This window comes from Dreissena polymorpha, chromosome 6, assembly GCF_020536995.1.
Source record: "Dreissena polymorpha isolate Duluth1 chromosome 6, UMN_Dpol_1.0, whole genome shotgun sequence".
Taxonomy (NCBI): domain Eukaryota; kingdom Metazoa; phylum Mollusca; class Bivalvia; order Myida; family Dreissenidae; genus Dreissena; species Dreissena polymorpha.
Genome location: NC_068360.1, coordinates 68,285,597 through 68,304,761, shown reverse-complemented (window position 1 = coordinate 68,304,761; position 19,165 = coordinate 68,285,597). Strand labels below are relative to the sequence as shown.

Below are 19,165 nucleotides of genomic sequence, written 5' to 3'. Positions count from 1 at the left end.
GGCTCCACCATTGTAAGAAATTCCACCATTTTCAGATTATTATTTTTTTGGTTGCCATAGCAACCACAATTTTTGAGGTAGGAACAAAATGATATGACGTGCATAATGTCAATATTGCCATCTATCTATGTTGCAAGTTTCATGAAAAAATATTAAGAACTTTTAAAGTTATCGCAGGATCCAGAAAAGTGTGACGGACTGACTGACAGACAAACTGACAGACAGATGGAGTGCAAACCATTAGTCCCCTCCGGTGAAACCGGTAGGGCACAAAAATAACCCGCCCCTTGGCAGCCATGTTTTTCAAGCAAACGTAACCATTTTCGAAGTAATCCGAGATATCATTGAGACCAATCTTCTGACCAAATTTCATGAAGATTATACAATAAATGTGGCCTCTAGAGTGTTAACAAGGTTTTACTATAGCCATATAAGGAAAACTGCCCCGCCCCCTGGCGGCCATGTTTTTTCACCGATCTGGACCATTTTCAAACTCGTCAGAGATATCAATAAAAACCAATGTTTTGACCAAGTTTGGTGATGATTGGGCAAAAATTGTGTATTCTAGAGTGTTCACAAGGTTTCTCTATAGCCATATAAAGAATACTGCCCCGCCCCCTGGCTGCCATGTTTTTCAACGGACCGGAACCATTTTTGAACTCAACCAACATATCATTTAGACAAACATTTTGACAAAGTTACATGAAGATTGGGCATCAAATGTGACTTCTACAGTGTTCACAAGGTTTTTCTCTTTTTTTTTACCTAGTGATCTAGTTTTTGACCCAGCATGACCCAATTTTGAACTCAGTCGAAGTATCAATGGGACAAATGTTCTGACCAAGTTTCATGAAGATCGGACAATAAATGTGGCCTCTAGAGTGTTCACAAGGCAAATGTTGATGGTGCACGACGCACGACACACGACAGACAAAAGGCGATCACAAAAGCTCACCATGAGCACGCTAACAATGAAGTAATGAGAGACTAAGTAAAACAAGAGGGCCAAGATGGCCTTAGTTCGCTCACCTGAGGAATCAATTCATTCAATCTTTACCCAATGTCAAACTTGACCTAGATATTGACCAGACAAACATCCTGGTCAAGTTTCATCATTATTGAACCAAAACTCTGGCGTAGGGAGTGTTTTTGTTTTTGTAAGATTTGAAATGGTGACCTATATTTTGAGTTGACCCATCTTACCAAACATCAAACTTTGCTTACAAGGATTTTGTATAATATAATTAAAATTTGGACAATCTAAGGGCAATAATTATGGCATTAATTATGTGATTTTGCTCATCATCAAACTTGACTGAGATCTTTCAGCAACTTTGATAAAGAATGCTTGAGAAATGTGAGTGCTAGAGTGTTTACAAACCAAATGTGGATGGACGAACAGCATACAAAGACCAATCCTAAAACCTCACCTTAGCAATCAGGTGAGCTCAAAAGTGTGTTTCACCGATCTGAGCCATTTTCCAACTTGTCCAAGAAATCAATAAAACCAATGTCTTTACTAAGTTTCACGATGATTAGGCAAAATATGTGACTTCTATAGTGTTCGATCACAAGGTTTCTCTCTATAGTCACATAAGGAAAACTGCCCCACCCCCCTTGCAGCCATGTTTATTGACCCATCGGACCATTTGCAAACTCATCTGAGTAATATATAAAACCAATCTTTTCACCAAGTTTCATGATGATTGGACAAAAAATGTGACTTCTAGAGTGTTCACAAGCTTTTTTTTACTATATAAATATAAGAAAACTGCCCCCCCCCCGGCAGCCATGTTATTCAACTGACAGGAACCATTTTCAAACTCAACTTTCGTATCAAGGAAACAAATGTTCTGACCAAATTTCATGAAATTTGGGCAAAAAATGTGACTTCTAGAGTGCTCACATGTTTACACTATATACATATAGAGAAAAATGGCCCGCCCACTGGCGGCCATGTTTTTTCACCGATCTGGACCATTTTCGAACTCGTCCGACAAATCAATAAAACCTATGTTTTGATTAACTTTCATGATGATTGGGCCAAAATTGTGACTTCTAGAGTGTTTACAAGGTTTCTCTATAGCCATATAAGGAAAACTGCCCTGCTCATTGGCGGCCATGTTTTTCAACGGACTGAACCACTTTTGAACTCAACCAACATATCATTAAGACAGACATTTAGACAAAGTTACATGAAGATATGGCCTTAAATGTGACTTCTACAGTGTTAAGAAGCTTTTTCTTTTTTTTTGACCTAGTGACCTAGTTTTTGACCCAGCACAACCCAGTTTCAAACTCGATCGAGATATCATTGGGACAAATCTTCTGACCAAGTTTCATGAAGATCGGCCAATAAATGTGGCCTCTAGAGTGTTTACGAACAAATAAGGATGGACGGACGGACGACGGACAAAGACCGGTCACAAAAGCTCACTTGAGCAATCAGGTGAGCTAAAAACAACATAAAAGGTCATCGGCACGAAAATTCCCTCTCATGAGGAATGTGGGTGGCTTCCTCTGGCAGCAAGAGAGGGCCCTGTTAATACTGAAATGTTTGGTTTGGACACGTACCTCCAAGGACAGTATCCTGTCAGACAAGGTCTGTACTTCACTTGTCCGCTCTGACAGCTGCTTTTCTAAGGATATTTTGCTCTGGAAGAACAAGATTTGAACCATTGCTTAAGATTCTGTCAGTAATGATGATCAGACTTTGTGACAATATCTATTTATTACCACACACCAATATGAGCATACACTGAAAAGGAATTAAACCAGAAAAAAATGGTCACACCTGCATGAAATTATTTGTTCTGTATGCAATATCTAAACTAAATAACTGAAATATTTATAGGTGGTGTTTGAACAACATAAAATGACTCATTCTGGAGATATGTCTCATGTACAAGAAATGATTAATTCTATAGGTAATGCCTTCACAACATGAAATGGTTGAATGATACAGGTGATGCCTTCACAACATGAAATGGCTGAATGATACAGGTGATGCCTTCACAACATGAAATGGTTGAATGATACAGGTGATGCCTTCACAACATGAAATGGTTGAATGATACAGGTGATGCCTCCACTACATGAAATGGCTGAATGATACAGGTGATGCCTTCACAACATGAAATGGCTGAATGATACAGGTGATGCCTTCACAACATGAAATGGTTGAATGATACAGGTGATGCCTCCACTACATGAAATGGTTGAATGATACAGGTGATGCCTCCACTACATGAAATGATTTATTCTAATATAATGTATTTACTACATGAAATGGTTTTATGATTTAGGTGATGTCAGTAGTCACTACAAGAAATGATTTATTATATAGGTAATGTCTTTGTTACATGAAATGGCTTAATGATTTTGGAAATGCCTAAACTTAATGAACTGATTAAGTCCATTGGTAATGTCTCAACTTACACCACCATAATCAAACAAAAGTGGTGAATATGAACACTAATTTAGGTTTACACAAAATGTGGCTGTAAAAATTATGTTAAGCTGAAATTCTACCATGTGTAAGACTTCTAATGACAAATTACTGAGGTGTTCTTGTAATAGTGAGACTGCCCTCCAATACCTATCTCAATGAGATTGCCCTCCCATACCTGTCTCAGTGAGACTACCCTCCCATACCTGTCTCAGTGAGACTACCCTCCCATACCTGTCTCAATGAGACTGCCTTCCTATACCTGTCTCAGTGGGACTGCCCTCCCATACCTGTCTGAGTGAGACTACCCTCAGTACCTGTCTCAGTGAGACTGCCCTCCCATACCTGTCTCAGTGAGACTGCCCTCCCATACCTGCCTCAGTGAGACTCCCCTTCCATACCTGTCTCAAAACTGCCCTCCCATACCTGTCTCAGTGAGACTGCCCCCCCATACCTGTCAGAGTGAGACTGCCCTCCCATACCTGTCACAGTAAGACCAGCCCTCCCATACCTGTCTCAGTGAAACTGCCTTTCCAAACCTGTCTCCGTGAGACAACCTTCCCATACCTTTCTCAGTGAGACTGCCCTCCCATACCTGTCTCAGTGAGACTGCCCTCACTTACCTGTCTCAGTAAGACTGCCCTCCCATACCTGTCTCAGTGTGACTGCCCTCACATACCTGCCTCAGTGAGACTTCCCTCCCATACCTGTGTCAGTGAGACTGCTTTCCCATACCTGTCTCAGTGAGACTGCCCTCCCATACCTGTCTCAGTGAGAGTGCCCTTCCATACCTGTCACAGTGAGACTGCCCTCCCATACCTGTCTCAGTGAGACTGCCCTCCCATACCTGTCACAGTTAGACTGCCCTTTCATACATGTCTCAGTTAAACTGCCCTCCCATACCTGTCACAGTGAGACTGCCCTCTCATACCTGCCTCAGTAAGACTGCCCTCCCATACCTGTCTCAGTGAGACTGCCTTCCAATACCTGTCTCAGTGAGACTGCCCTCCCATACCTGTCTCAGTGAGACTACCCTCCCATACCTGTCTCAGTAAGACTGCCCTCCCATACCTGTCTCAGTTAGACTGCCCACCTATACCTGTCTCAGTGAGACTGTCCTCCCATACCTGTCTCAGTGAGCCTACCTTCCCATACCTGTCTCAGTGAGACTGCCCTCCCATACCTGTCTCAGTGAGACTGCCCTCCCATACCTGTCTGAGTGAGACTGCCCTCCTATACCTGTCTCAGTGAGACTGCCCTCACCTATCTCAGTAAGACTGCCCTCCCATACCTGTCTCAATGAAACTGCCCTCCCATACCTGTCTCAATGAAACTGCCCTCCCATACCTGTCTCAGTGTGACTGCCCTCCCATACCTGTCTCAGTGAGACTGCCCTCCCATACCTGTCTCAGTGAGACTGCTTTCCAATACCTGTCTCAGTGAGACTGCCCTCCAATACCTGTCTCAGTGAGACTGCCCTCCCATACCCGTCTCAGTAAGACTGTCCTCCCATACTTGTCTCAGTGACACTGCCTACCCATACCTATCTCAGTGAGACTGTCCTCCCATACCTGTCTCATCGGGACTGCCCTCCCATACCTGTCTCAGTAACACTGCCCTCCCATACCTGCTCATTGAGACTTCCCTCCATTACCTGTCTCAGTGACACTGCCCTCCCTTACCTGTCACAGTGAGACTGCCCCCTCATACCTGCCTCAGTAAGACTGCCCTACCATACCTGTCTCAGTGAGACTGCCCTCCAATACCTGTCTCAGTGAGACTGCCCTCCTATACCTGTCTCAGTAAGACTGCCCTTCCATACCTGTCTCAGTGACACTGCCCTCCCATACTTGGTCACAGTGAGACTGTCCTCTCATACCTATCTCAGTGAGACTGCCCTCCTATACCTGTCTCAGTGGGACTGCCCTCCAATACTTGTCTCAGTGAGACTACCCTCCCATACCTGTCTCAGTAAGACTGCCCTCCCATACCTGTCTCAGTGAGACTGTCCTCACATACCTGTCTCAGTGAGACTGCCCTCCCATACCTGTCTCAGTGAGACTGCCCTCCCATACCTGTCTCAGTGAGACTGCCCTCCCATACCTGTCTCAGTGAGACTGCCCTCCCATACCTGTCAGAGTGAGACTGCCCTCCCATACCTGTCTCAGTGAGACTGCCCTCCCATACCTGTCACAGTGAGACTACCCTCCCATACCTGTCTCAGTGAGACTGCCCTCCCATACCTGTCTCAGTGAGACTGCCCTCCCATACCTGTCTCAGTGAGACTGCCCTCCCATACCTGTCTCAGTGAGACTGCCCTCCCATACCTGTCAGAGTGAGACTACCCTACTTACTTGTCTCAAGGGCTCAGTATCCAGCAGAGCAGCCTTCAACTGGGTCTCCAGAATCTCAGTCTGCCTGCAAACAACAATCAATCCGTGATATGTACTTCCTTGAAAAAAATAGCTGCAAGTCATTCAGCATTAACCAGATTTTAACAATACACATGTGCATGGGTAATATTTCATAATCTCAATCAAAAGTAATATTCTGTCTTAATACAAGTGCTCGATTTTTTACTGCTGGCACCATTTGGTGAACAGTCTAAAATGACATCATTCTACATGAATCTCACATTTTTCTTCTTTTCAAATATCTAGAAAGTCAGTTATTTGTATAGTTTAACACTAAGTGGAAAGTGTCTTGTTCTCATAGTTGTTGATTTTATCTAGAGATCATTCTTAAAGTAACTTATTGCTATGACTGTTGAAATGTCCGAACTCAAGACAACCAGTACCTTTGATATCTGTCTGCTCGTTTGATGGCATCATCTGTTTTCTTGCACTGAATATCATGTTGTGGGCTGATGTTAAGGGCAACAATAATCATATATTTATACAGCAACAGATATGTTTGCTTCACCAAAGTAACACTGCTCAATTCAAATGTTTACATAGCAAAAATGATCTCTTATTTGCAGTATTCTGCAAGGTGCAAATATGACATATAAGCAACCAGAAATGATTAACAGGTCATAACACAACATTGCAACTCATTAGGATAATTAACAATGCTTGATGAAATTTCACAATTCCTCCTTTTATTTGATAAAATTTCACAATTCCTCCTTTTATTGTAAACGATTCCCATGAAAATACCCCTTATAGCAAAAAAAAGGCTCAATTGTTTACATGTTAGTATGTTCAAAATGCAACATCCCACTCAAGTCTAAAAAGGATATCATCACACTTTGACTTGTACTTCTTGATCAGCAAGCTGAAAATGAAAGTAAAAAATTGAACTGAATAAGTTTTAATTCAAGAAGACTTTTCAACTATTCTATTTGTAAGAGCGTCCATACCAATTTAAAGAACCAAATAAAAGATTATAACTGTATATCTTTCTTCTAGCCCTTTAAGCAATTATGCAAATGAAACATGTGGAGATTGCAAAAAGCTGTTATTTTAAATTTCATGCTAAATATAAAAGATTTGGTATCAAAGGCACACACCTATGTAATGACGGACAATTTTAGCTAAGTGAAAGACTGCACTCTATATGACTGACATTATAAGCCAAATAAAATGCTGCACTAGATAACTGACATTGTCAGCTATGAGAAAGGCTGCAGTATATAAGGAACATTGTCAGCTATGTGAAAGACTGCATTATATGACTGACATTGTCAGCTAAGTAAAAGGCTGCACTTTATGACTGACAATGTAAGCTATTTGAAAGGCTGCATAATTTGACTGACAAAGTCAGCTGTGTGACAGGCTGCACTCAATATGACTGACATTGTCAGCTTTGTGAAAGGCTGTACTATATGACTGACAATGTTACATGTAGCTATGTGACCGGTAATTATCAGCAATGTAAATGGCTGCAGAATATAATTGGTATTGTCAGCTATGTGAATGTCTGCATTCTATATGACTCGCTGACAATATCAGCCATGTGAAAGGCTGCAGTGTATGACTGACAATGTAAGCAATGTGAAAGGTTGCACTATATGATTGACAATGTCAGCTATGTGAAAGGCTTCACTTTATATGACTGCCAATGTCAGCTATGTGAAAGGCTTCATATGACTGACAATGCCAGCTATGTGAAAGACTGCACTCGCAATTACTGTCAATGTCAGCTATGTGAAAGACTGCACTCCCAATTACTGTCAATGTCAGCTATGTGAAAGGTTGCACTCTATATGACTGTCAATGTCAGCTATGTGAAAGACTGCACTCGCAATTACTGTCAATGTCAGCTATGTGAAAGGTTGCACTCTATATGACTGACAATGTCAGCTATGTGAAAGACTGCAGTATATGACTGACAATCTTAGCTATGTGAAAGGCTTCACTTTATATGACTGACAATGTCAGCTATGTGACAGACTGCACTCACAATTATTGTCAATGTCAGCTATGTGAAAGGTTCCACTCTATATGACTGTCAATGTCAGCTATGTGAAAGACTGCACTCGCAATTACTGTCAATGTCAGCTATGTGAAAGGTTGCACTCTATATGACTGACAATGTCAGCTATGTGAAAGACTGCAGTATATGACTGACAATCTTAGCTGTGTGAAAGGCTTCACTTTATATGACTGACAATGTCAGCTATGTGAAAGACTGCACTCACAATTATTGTCAATGTCAGCTATGTGACAAGCCGCACTCTATAAACATGTAACAGTCACAGGCAATGTAAGCAATGTGAAAGGCTGCACTCTATATGACTGGAAATGCAATCTATGTGAAAGACTGCTCTCACAATTAATTCCAATGTCAGCAATGTGAAAGGCTGCTCTCTATATGACTGACAATGTCAGCTATGTGAAAGACTGCACTCGCAATTATTGTCAATGTCAGCTATGTGACAAGCTGCACTCTATAAATATGTAACAGTCACAGACAATGTAAGCAATGTGAAAGGCTGCACTCTATATGACTGGCAATGTCAGCAATGTGAAAGACTGCTCTCGCAATTACTTCCAATGTCAGCAATGTGAAAAGGCTGCAATCTATATAACTGACAATGTCAGCCATGCGAAAGGCTGCACTCTATATAACTGACAATATCAGCTTTGTGAATGACTGCACTCGTAATTACTGACAATTTCAGCCATGTGAAAAACTGCACTCGCAATGATTGTCAATGTCAGCTATGTACAATTCTGCTTACTCTGTAGATATGATCTTCTGTTTCAGTTTCTGGAAGTTTTGTACTTGCTCCTCTCTGACTTGAGCCAGTTGCTGAAAAATATTAACTAGTCAGTGTGCAAATGGCTCCTAATGGGAAAAAAGTCAATGGCCAAGAGCAGACAACATAAATTTGCCACATTTGGGATAATTTTAGGGCCATAATTCTAACATGCATCATGCAATCTGGCTTGTTATCAAACCTGGTCAAGATAGTATTCCAATAAAGATCATTTCCAAGTTTCTGATGATCTGATATAAATTATTTGAGTTATTGAGCAGATATTGTTCTTACTGTCATAGCCTCTCCACCATAGGGTATTCCAATAATATGCCCTTTTTTAAAGTTTCATGATCCTAGGCCTAATTATTCTTATCATCAAGAAACCATTTTACTGTTTCGAGTCACTGTGACCTTGACCTTTGACCTAGTGACCTGAAAATTAATAGGGGTCATCTGCCAGTCATGATCAATGTACCTATGAAGTTTCATGATCCTAGGCGTAAGCATTCTTGAGTTATCATCCGGAAACCATTTTACTATTTCGAGTCACTGTGTCCTTGACCTTTGACCTAGTGACCTGAAAATCAACAGGGGTCATCTGCCAGTTATGATCAATGCTGTGCTCCAGCTAGGATTTAAAAAGGGCAGGGGGGCTTTTTTGTCAAAAGGGCACTTTTGACGCGCAGTATTTTATCAAAAGGGCAATTTCGAGCGCGGGTGCTTTTTCTGGAATGCTTCCTGTTGCATGTTAATTTATATGTTATTAATAATTGCTAGAATATAGTATTCCCATTATTATTAAATGATTTAAATATAATGTCTACAATGAGGAATAAATTAATTACTTGTAATGTAATAATAGATTTATAAATTATCCTATGTAAAAAAATAAAAATAAAAATTGTTGGGGGGGGGGGGGGCAGGGGGCCCCTAGGAAGGGCAGGGTGGATGTTCGGGAGGTCAGGGCGGGACGCCCTTCAATTTAGGCCTAGCTGGAGTACTGTCAATGTACCTATGAAGTTTCATGATCCAATGCGTATGCATTCTTGAGTTATCATCCGGAAACCATTTTACTGTTTCGAGTCACTGTGACCTTGACCTTTGACCTAGTGACCTGAAAATCGTTAGGGGTCATCTGCCAGTCATGATCAATGTTCCTATGAAGTTTCATGATCCTAGGTGTAAGCATTCTTGAGTTATCATCCGGAAACCATTTAACTATTTCGAGTCACTGTGACCTTGACCTTTGACCTAGTGACCTGAAATTCAATAGGGGTCATCTGCCAGTCATGATCAATGTACCTATGAAGTTTCATGATCCTAGGCCTAAGCATTCTTGAGTTATCATCCGGAAACCATTTTACTATTTCGAGTCACTGTGACCTTGACCTTTGACCTAGTGACATGAAAATCAAAATTGGTTCATCTGCCAGTCATGATCAATGTACAGTACACTCCACGCGTTTTCCCGAATTTCCCTCCATATGCCGCGTGCAGTAACGCGGAGGGAGATTAAGAAAATTTCGTGATATGCAGCGTTTGCATGATTTTGGACGCCCTGCGCGCCGCGTTGAACGATCAGCAAAATTGATAAGCCGACGCGGCGGCCTGCAGCGTTGGCAACGTGGGGAAACTCCGTGTTTTACGAGATAACGATCAATTTAACTTTGTTTGACTTCCTGATTTTCAAATAAAATAACATTTATTACGAGTACATATATATATTTATTTATCTATATATATAATATACCATTAAAAAAACAACAACCAAGATAGATCGATCCCCACATGGTTGTAGAAGTAGTTGTATAGAAAACTCGTTGATTTACGACAAACAAACGTCGTCTTTAAACTGATACTTACCAATTAATATAATCACAGTTTGCACTGTTGTTTTTATTTTGATAATTTAATCCAAAGTTTTCATGTACGCAGGTGTTTTTTCTATACTGAACATGTAAACAAATGACCAAGGACCCTAAAAGTCTCGCAAATCTGTGTGAATTGACAGTTTGATGTTAGCAAAGGAAAGCCGCTTCCTGTCTGAAGGCATAACTTACTCAAGTAAACACGTTCAACGAATGCATAAGGAATGGTTTTAATTGTCGGAACAAAGTCGATTCTCTGCTCACTAATGCATTTATTTTCTCTTTGTAGGTAGGTTATTCCATTGATTGCTAAAAGAAGGTGGTAACTATTGAGTTGATAGTTGCATTAAATATTCACATCTGTATTCTAATTGCGTCGACATTCAAAACAATGTTTACCAGTAATTATGGACCAAATCGGCAGAGTGACATTCACACATGTTAATCCCTTTTGTCAAAACACTGCAGACAGCAGTCTACACAATAGGTCAGTAGACAAGCTTTGCGTATTTTTATAACATCAAACACTTAATCCAGTTCCGCCCAGATGTCTTCTTTAATCAGTTTACATTACAATTACTGTAAAAATAATTACTCTACTAAAATACCGTAACGATAAAGATTCGGCGTGTTCGATTTGAAATTATTTTGGAGGAAATATCAACTTATTCGCGATATAATTTTGTTAAAAAATACCAAAGAAACTTTAAACCGAAATCAACAGAATTAAGTGTTCTCTGCGCTACAAAGTTTGTATCAAAGAATCAATACACGCAACTTTGAAGGAGTATTCCTTGACCTTGTACATTGCAGCATAATTTTCGCGCGCTTTTGTCGGGAAATATACACGATGACTGAAGCATTTGTAAACGTCGTGTTAACATTAAAAATCGTAGTGTGTTTCGGATTACTTATTATTATTCTCATTTGTAAATTTTACGGAACATTTATCCTTAAGTTATATGTGTTATGATTTAAATATTAATTTGTCAAAACGCTTGACATGTCGTATATTAATTCATATTGTAGACGTACCTGTGAATTAAAAAACATAATTTTTATACGTATTTATTTTCTATACAATTATCTTTATTTTTATACAGTATTTAAACAATTTTTTAATAACAATGTTTTTATTTTTTGGCATGCCCAGTAGCACACTGCTAATGCGGTGTTGCGCGGCGGTCGCTGATAAGAACGGAAATCGTCTGCATTTACCGACTAGGCTAAAGTAATACACGCCGCGGGTATTAGCGAACTCGGCAGAACGCCGCGTTTTACCTCGCTTTCAAACTCTGTGTAAACACTCCCTAGCAGAAAAAAAAGCGGAGTGAGCGCGTTTTTTGGGAAAAACGCGTGGAGTGTACTGTACCTATAAAGTTTCATGATCCTAGGCCTTAGTGTTCTTGAGTTATCATCCGGAAACCATCTGGTGGACAGACCGACGGACGGACCGACCAACATGTGCAAAACAATATACCCCCTCTTCTTCGAAGGGGGCATAAATATATATATAGGAGGTGAGCCTATATAAGTAGGAGACCTGTTTGAGGGCCTGACAACTGGTGCACCAGTCTGTGGCCTCAGCTGACAGATCAGGGGCCACCACGTCCTCCATGTCTTCCAGCAGACTCTCCATCGTTACCAGTGGTACCACAGTCCAGCCATACCAGTCAGTATGTCCTGCAATCCCAAAGACACATCTAAAATGACATGACAGAAAAGTTGACAAAACTGGCACAATTATTTTTACTTCGCGGTGAAAGGTTTCCTGTCATGAACAAGAGCTGTCACCATAGGATGACTTATGCCCCCTATAAATGCTTGATAGATGTTATGAGCTTTTTTTGAAACCTAAACGCAGATTTTGAAACCTAAACGCGGACCCTAAGTTAAAGGTCAAGGTCACAGGGGTAAAAATTTGTGTGCGTATGGAAAGGCCTTGTCCATATACACATGCATGCCAAAAATGATGGACAGTCCGATCACTATATGCCCTCCTTCGGAGGCATAAAAATGAGATATAACAAAACCAAGGACACATATACATTGTGATATTGCGACTGTCATCCTTCAAGTTCAACAAGAGTGCACTAAACAGTTATCTTGCTTTGATAAATTTAATTTTTTGTCAAATATGCCTCATAACTGTAACAGGTACATGAACAGTGTTTTTTATGGCAATTTCGGGGCCGATATTTGTCCCCATTCCCCTCAAAAAAGAGTATATATTTTTCCCCAATTTTGTAAAAAAATCCCCTCCAGAAGTTTAAAAAAAAAAAAAAAAATATTTTTTTAGAAAGAACTGTCTCATAATCATGATAAATATATCTCAAATTTATTTCATAAACAACTAACAAAGTATATAGCTATAATTTATATTATTTTGAATTATTATAAAGAGTTGTATTAAATAGTTTTTCCCAAATCAGTGGACTTTTCACATTAATTGCATTTTTCTCCCAAAATGGCAAAGTAAAGGCCTGATGTATCTATATTGTGTCAATATTTGTTAATAAAATCATTCCTATTTGGTCCATTTTATTGATTAAAAATGCTCAAATTTGCCATTTTATCGATTTAAAAGATCCCAAATTAGACTCAAAATGGCTAAGAAAACTGAGACTGTGCATGAAAGCTGAACTGTCTGAAACTTAAATGTTGAAAAAATCATTGATATTTATTTTAATTTTAAGAAAAAGGACAAAGACATTCAGCTGTGAATATTATATTCATACATGCATGTGTAATAATATAATAAATATCATTACATATAAACAAGTGAATTTTTAATTTTCCCCTTTTCCTAAAAAACGACGCATTTTTTCCCCTTTGGACGGGCCCCGCCACCATTCCCCTGTAAGTGAAAAAAAACACTGATGTAAGAGGTCTGTGGCCAATGACCTTCAGTAAAAATACAAATGTCTTTTGAGAACATGAACAATGTTTTAATTGAATATCTTTCATAAACAAGAGATGTGTTTGTCAGAAACACAATGCCCCCTATTGCGCCGCTTTGAGCCATATATTTGACTTTTGACCTTGAAGGATGACCTTGACCTTTCATCACTCAAAATGTGCAGCTCCATGAGATACACATGCATGCAAAATATCAAGTTGCTACATGTATCTTCAATAATGCAAGTTGTTGCAAAACTTTAACCAAGGTTAAAGTTTTGGGACACACACAATGAATGAATGAATGACAGACAGACAAACCAAAAACAATATGCCCCCGATCTTTCGATTCGGGGGCATACAAAATACAATATGCTTTTTAAATCAAAGTTTGGGCCCAAAAACATTGTCTTTCCCAATCTCAAAAATAATATATTTTCCCAAAATAATTTTCTAAGATTCCCAATTGGAGGTTTGCACATCTTTTTTATAAATATTTTGTTCATCTCCCTAAACACTTCTATGTTGAAAACATCTGAATTTGTAAAGGTTAGTCAAAACAACGTGATTTTTGCCAAACAAAAAGGCCCCGGTCCCATAGTTGAAACTTGAAATAGTGAAAAGCACAACTCATTCATAATACATGTAGTACCCATCCAATTTAAAAGCAATAACCCTCATGACTTCTTACTGTAAACTCATCATCTGCAATCCAGAAGTTTAATCAGTAGTATGAGTCACATAAACTATTTTTTGGCATTAACAAACGCAAAAATATCAGGAATAAATCCCTAAAGCACAAATTATAACAAGGGACAAAATTGTCACAAAACCAGGTTTTCATTGTGAAAAAAAAATCTGATAAAGGGAGAAAACTCAAACTGAACTTTTGAAATGAACAAACAAAATTAACCCCCTTTGTAAGTTTGTTTTTTAAAAAAATATATTTTTAGTCATGGCGACCTTGACATTGGAGATATTGACGTGATTCTTTCGTGCGACACACCGTCCCATGATGGTGAACAAATGTGCCAAATGATTTTAAAATCTCACAATGAATGACATAGTTATGGCCAGGACAAGCTCATTTATGGCCATTTTTGACCTTTGAACTCAAAGTGTGACCTTGACCTTGGAGATATCGACGTAATTATTTCGCGCGACACACCGTCCAATGATGGTGAACAAATGTGTCAAATGATTTTAAAATCTGACAATGAACGACATAGTTATGGCCCGGACAAGCTTGTTCCGCCCGCCCGCCAGCCCGCCCGCATTCGCCAATCTAATAACCAGTTTTTTCCTTCGGAAAACCTGGTTAAAAACAACTTACATGATGTGGTGTGCTTGCAGAATAATTATATAAATCCAGGTTTCAAAGTTTAAACACCACAATAGTTCATGAAAATGTGAAAGATTTAACAATTGACAAGGGTGATGGTAGTTTCGTGCCACAACCAGTTCGTGTCACTGATATTTGTGTAGGAAGGGGCTGGGAGGGATTGGTCGTTTCGTCCCACTGATAATACATGTACATGTTATATAGCCAGAATGGTGTGAATAATACCGTATAGGTGTGAATCATAATGGGGTGTATATTGATGAGCAAATTACAATAGTGTTAACGATAATTATGTTATGTTTGCAGAGTGCATTGTGTTCAATAATTATAAAACATAAAGTGCTGTTATTTTTATTTTAGGCACCATGTTCATTATGTCCAATAAATATAAAACATGAAGTATTTTATTTTATGCATCATGTATATGTATTACATTTAAAAATAATTAGAAAGCATGAATGAACAATAATACAATTTATTTTCAATAAAGAAACAAGGGCTGTTTGTAAAACATGCATGCCCCCCATATGGGCTGTCTGTTGTAGTGGCAGCCATTGTGTGAATACGATTTTTGTCACTGTGACCTTGACCTTTGACCTAGTGACCTGAAAATCAATAGGGGTCATCTGCGAGTCACGATCAATGTACCTATGAAGTGTCATGATCCTAGGCAAAAGCGTTCTTGAGTTATCATCCGAAAATCATTTTACTATTTCGGGTCACCGTGACCTTGACCTTTGACCTAGTGACCTGAAAATCAATAGGGGTCATCTGAGAGTCACGATCAATCTACCTATGAAGTGTCATGATCCTAGGCAAAAGCGTTCTTGAGTTATCATCCGAAAATCATTTTACTATTTCGGGTCACCGTGACCTTGACCTTTGACCTAGTTACCTCAAAATCAATAGGGGTCATCTGCGAGTTATGATCAATCTACCCATGAAGTATCATGATCCTAGGCGTATGCATTCTTGAGTTATCATTCGGAAACCATTTTACTATTTCGGGTCACCGTGACCTTGACCTTTGACCTTGTGAGATCAAAATCAATAGGGGTCATCTGCAAGTCATGATCAATCTACCCATGAAGTTTCATGATCCTAGGCCTATGCGTTTTTGAGTTATCATTCAAATACCATTTTACTATTTCGGGTCACCGTGACCTTGACCTTTGACCTAGTGACCTCAAAATCAATAGGGGTCATCTGCGAGTCATGATCAATGTACCTATGAAGTTTCATGATCCTAGGCCCAAGCGTTCTTGAGTTATCGTCTGACAACCATCTGGTGGACGGACAGACCGACCGACAGACCGACCGACCAACATGAGCAAAGCAATATACCCCCTCTTCTTCGAAGGGGGGCATAATAATAAAATGTTGGTCATTTACTTTTAGAAAAGCTTATGTTTTACTAGCAACTCGCAAACTATTAATTTGCAGCATGTGCCGCTAAAGGCATTCCAATGTTATAGTAGCGAATTGCAAACAATTAATTAGCGACCCAGGCCTTTAAAGGGGCCTTTTCACAGATTTTGGAAGGCAAGTTTTGAAGATTGTCATTAAATGCTTTAGATTGATAAATGTAAACATTGGATCTAAAAAGCTCGAGTAAAACATCAAGAATAAAATTTAAAAAAGGAAAAAAAAGTAGCCCGCAGCAGGGCTCGAACCAGTGACCCCCGGAGTCCTGAAGTAGAAACCAATTACACCGCTCGGCCATCCTGCCAAGTATGTCTGAAAGACGTATTTTATAGTATATATAAGCAATCTTTGTAGTTTCACAAAATTAAACGACAACAACAGAAGTCTCCAAATTATTCAATCGTTTCGAGTTGCAACGCTTTATAATTTTCAGGTTTTTAAATCGTCAAAAGATGCATATAATGGCTATATTAGACCATGGTAAATGTTCAGTATTACTGTTTCCTCACAAATATCATATCTAAAACGAAAATTTGCGTGCTAAAACAACTTTTTTTCAATTTCACCAAAACGTGAAAAGATCCCTTTAATGGTCAATTAGTAAATGGTCGTTAGCCATTAACACTTGAGTAAGGCCTGTCACTTTAACTGTCACTTTAACATCAATTAACTGCAATTAATACACAGCCTGCCGAAAGAATAATTGTTTTATGGAAAACCCTCGTATTGATTGGACGTCAATTGCATCATAACTTTAAATAGCAACATAACCGGATGTTAACTCAACAGTTTAGAAAAATTACAACCACATGCAATTCTGTAATACTGAAATCGTCATTTTAAGCATTTAAATTATGAAGCAAAATTAATCTTGCCTCGTAAAAACGCGTATATATCAAGTAATATATAGGGAAGTAGAGAGTATTATGCCACACGGTGACGGCTTTAGTTAGACCACTTAGCAGGTATTTGATGTTAAAAGCAAGGTAAATTTTCGTCTCATTTTTATTTGAAAACGCCTAATCGGATATCTTGAACTTTCGTTATCTCGATATTTTTTCTTGTTCCAGCCGACTTCGAGATAAAGAGAGTAGTAATAACTATTACTATACGATTTGTGTTTTTGTTTTTTTTCTGCTGCATGGCAGGCGCTTCGCCAGATGTACCCCACAGCGACGCTGAAGTGCTGTGTGTTCCATTGGAACCAGCGCGTCTATCGGAAGGTGGTGAACGAAGGCCTCGCAATAGCATATGAGGCAAAGGGCGATAAATCTTAAAACTTAAATACATTTTATTAAATTATTATATTTAATAATAGATCTTAAATTATGAAAAATCACATGTAGGCAGTGATATTTTTTTTTGCTTTAATTTGTTACAGCTTGCGCTGTTTGAATTGGGAAAATTACAGTACACTCCACGCGTTTTCCCCAAAAAACGCGCTCCCTCCGCGGGTTTTTTTCTGCTAGCGAGTGTTCACACGGCGTTGAGAGAGCGAGGTGAACTCGATAAAACGCTCGGCGTTACGCCGCGTTCGCTAATTCCTGCGGCGTGTATTACTTTAGCCTAGTCGGTAAATGCAGACAATTTCCGTTCTTATCAGTGACCGCCGCGCAACGCCGCGTTAGCAGTGTGCTACTGGGCACTCCAAAAATTAAAACATTGTTATAATAAATTGTTTTAATACTGTAGTACATTTATAAAAAAGATAATTGTATAGAAAATTAATACGTATAAAAATTATGTTTTTTAATTCACAGGTACGTCTACAATATGAATGAATATAAGACATTTGACAAATTAATATTTAAATCATAACACATATAACACAAGAATAAATGTTCCGTACAATTTCCAAATGAGAATAAGAAGTAGTAATCCGAAACACACTACGATTTTTAATGTTAACATGACCTTTACAAATGCTTCCAATATACAGTCATCATGTATATTTCCCAACAAAAGCGCGAAAATTATGCTGCAATGTACAAGGTCAAGGTATACTCCTGCAAAGCGTGCGTGTATTGATTTTTTTATACAAACTTTGTAGCGCAGAGAACACTTAATTCTGTTGATTTTCGGTTTAAAGTTTCTTTGGTATTTTTTAACAAAATTATATCGCGAATAAGTTGATATTTCCTCCAAAATAATTTCAAATTGAACACGCCGAATCTTTATCGTTACGGTATTTTAGTAGAGTAATTATTTTAACAGTAATTGTATTGTAAACTGATTAAAGAAGACATCTGGGCGGAACTGGATTTAAAGTGTTTGACGTTATGAAAACACGCAGAGCTTGTCTACTGACCTATGGTATAGACTGCTGTCTGCGGTGTTTTGACAAAAGGGATTAACATGTGTGAATGTCACTCTGCCGATTTGGTCCATTATTACTGGTAAACATTGTTTTGAATGTCGACGCATCAAGAATACAACTGTGAATATTAAATGCAACTATCAACTCAATAGTTACCACCTTCTTTTAGCAATCAATGGAATAACCTACCTACAAAGAGAAAATAAATGCATTAGCGAGCAGAGAATTGACTTTGTTCCGACAATTAAAACCATTCATTATGCATTCGTTGAACGTGTTTACTTGAGTAAGTTATGCCTTAAGACAGGAAGCGGCTTTTCTTTGATTACGTCAAACTGTCAATTCACACAGATTTGCGAGATGTTTAAGGTACCCGGTCATTTGTTTACATGTTCAGTATAGAAAATCACCTGCTAACATGAAAACTTTGGATTAAATAATCAAAATAAAAACAATGTTGCAAACTGTGTTTATATTAATTGGTAAGTATTAGTTAAAAGACGACGTTTTGTATGTCGTAAATCAACGAGTTTTCTATACAACAACAACTACTTCTACAACCATGTCGGGATCGATCTATCTTGGTTGTTTTTTTTAATTATAAACATTATACTACATGTACATGGATGTACTTGTAATAAATGTAATTTTATTTGAAAAT

At 38.8% G+C, this 19,165-nt stretch overlaps 1 protein-coding gene across 2 annotated transcripts in view; it reads right to left on the bottom strand.

Moving 5' to 3' along the window:
- Positions 1 to 19,165, bottom strand: part of LOC127833360 (uncharacterized) — a 99,829-nt gene that overhangs the window by 72,391 nt on the left and 8,273 nt on the right. For both annotated transcript variants that reach the window (XM_052358555.1, XM_052358557.1), the window contains exons 2-7: positions 12,066 to 12,205; positions 8,634 to 8,704; positions 6,690 to 6,724; positions 6,246 to 6,306; positions 5,803 to 5,866; positions 2,575 to 2,655 (exon numbers count right to left, since the gene is read on the bottom strand). In XM_052358555.1, coding sequence (XP_052214515.1) covers positions 2,575 to 2,655; positions 5,803 to 5,866; positions 6,246 to 6,306; positions 6,690 to 6,724; positions 8,634 to 8,704; positions 12,066 to 12,161 — 408 coding nt within the window. In that variant the 5' untranslated portion in view covers positions 12,162 to 12,205. The remainder of the gene's footprint in view (positions 1 to 2,574; positions 2,656 to 5,802; positions 5,867 to 6,245; positions 6,307 to 6,689; positions 6,725 to 8,633; positions 8,705 to 12,065; positions 12,206 to 19,165) is intronic.